General features: G+C 40.8%; 1 protein-coding gene across 1 annotated transcript; it reads right to left on the reverse strand.

Annotated features, from left to right (window-relative positions):
• Positions 1-586: 586 nt before the first annotated feature.
• On the reverse strand, positions 587-1,096 carry LOC149152544 (uncharacterized). The gene has a single exon (XM_089443516.1). The coding sequence runs from the start codon at positions 1,094-1,096 to the stop codon at positions 587-589; it is 510 nt and encodes a 169-aa protein (XP_089299642.1).
• Positions 1,097-1,912: the final 816 nt, after the last annotated feature.

Raw genomic sequence — 1,912 nt, forward strand, 5'->3', positions numbered from 1 at the left:
TCTTAATGTAATCCACTACAATTCCTTTCCCACAAATGGTATGGCCTAGATATTGAATTTCTTTCTTAAATAAGGAACACTTAGTAAGTTTCCCTTATAGGTTATATTCTCTAATGCATTGAAGTACCAATCTCAAGTGTTCTAGATGCTCCTTCTCATTGCGGGAATAAATGAGGATGTAATCCAAGAACACTTGGACAAAGTGGTCCAGATATTTTTGGAAGACACTATTCATCAAGTTCATGAAGGTCGTTGGGGCATTAGTCAAACCAAATGGTTTAACAATAAACTCATAGTGTCCATAATGCATTCTGAATGTCGTCTTAGGTATGTCTTCCTCCTTGATTCTTAGTTGATGATATTCTGACCGTAAGTCTATATTGGAAAATATTGAAGCTCATTTTAGTTCGTCAAAGAGGTCATCTATTCGAGGCATGGGGTGCCTGTTCTGAATGGTGGCCTTGTTTAGATCTCAGTAATCAATACATAACCTAAGAGTTCCACCCTTCTTCTTTACAAACATCATTGGTGCACCCCAAGGTGACACACTGGGTCGGATAAATCCTTGATCAAGAAGTTCTTTAAGCTATATATTCAATTCATTAAGCTCTGGGACAGTCATTTGATAAGGTGTTTTGGATATGGGTTCTATTCCTGGTTTCAAAGAAATGGAGAAATCGATTTCTCGAACTGGAGGCAAACCTGGTAGCTCTGGAGGGAATACATCTGCAAATTCGGAAAGTAGTGGGTGCAACTTATCCGAGGACTTCTCATCGGCACGAACCATCTCTACCGCATAAATCTTGCACCCTTTCCTCATACACTTATTAACCTTCTTGGCTGATATGAGGCACATCGTAACATCACGCCTAATGCCTTTTATTACTATGGTTTCTCCCTGGTCATTTTTTATGAGAATTGTCTTATTATAGCAATCCAGTATAGCTTGATGAGATTCAAGCCAATCCATTCCTACAATTAAGTCATAAGTCCCTAGAGTCGTGCTATACAGGTTCATCTTGGTATCATACCCCCCAATGTTAACACTGCAATCTCTTACCATTGACCCTACTGATTGCTGAGAGCCTGATGCCATTTCTACCATTCTAAAGTTACTTTGCTCATGAGCTGTCAATCCACATCTAAGTATTGTTGAAGGAGAAATAAAACTATTAGTGGCAACTAGATAAATTAACACAGATAGAGGGATGTTATTGATCATACCTGCGGACTCCACCACTGTGGCTTGGTGCTCAGCCTAGCGATGGTTTGTGGCTACATGAATTTGGTGTGGGTTGTGTGATCTTCCTCTTTTTTCTTTGTGTCCCTATTTTTTAATCTCGGTTTGATACCTTGGACAATCCCTTCTATAATGTGGACCTCCACATTGCCAACATTCTACTTGTTCTCGATTCTTACGTTGTACCTGTCCTTGGCCACCAAATCCACTACCCCCACTATTAGTGTTCTCAAGTAGGACTGACCCCTACGTCCTCCTGGAGGCAACCGAGAAGTTGCACTAGCGATCCAAGAAACATAGTTTTGTCTTCCGTGGAATCTATATGGCTACCCCCCGGTCTGATTACCCTCATTGTGGGATGTTCCTTCCCTGTATTTTCATCAACCACCATTCTGTTTTTCATATTTATCATCTTCAGGACTTGTTTGGCTAAACTAGTGGTTGCTGCCATAGTGGTGGGTTTCCACATGGTGACATCCGCTTGGACCAAGGGATCAAGTCCATGTAAGAATCTTTTAGCTTGATTTTGATCATCAGCCATATAGTCCACGTGATGGACCAACACATAGAATTCAGCTTCACAGTCCTCTATAGATCTACCATTCTGTCATACTGTATGGAAAGCCCCTACTTGTTGATGTTTTTACTCCTCTGATAGGTACCTAGTTCGGA

This window comes from Pinus tabuliformis, chromosome 9, assembly GCF_031772625.1.
Source record: "Pinus tabuliformis cultivar Carrire ecotype Pingquan chromosome 9, CPIR1, whole genome shotgun sequence".
NCBI lineage: Eukaryota > Viridiplantae > Streptophyta > Pinopsida > Pinales > Pinaceae > Pinus > Pinus tabuliformis.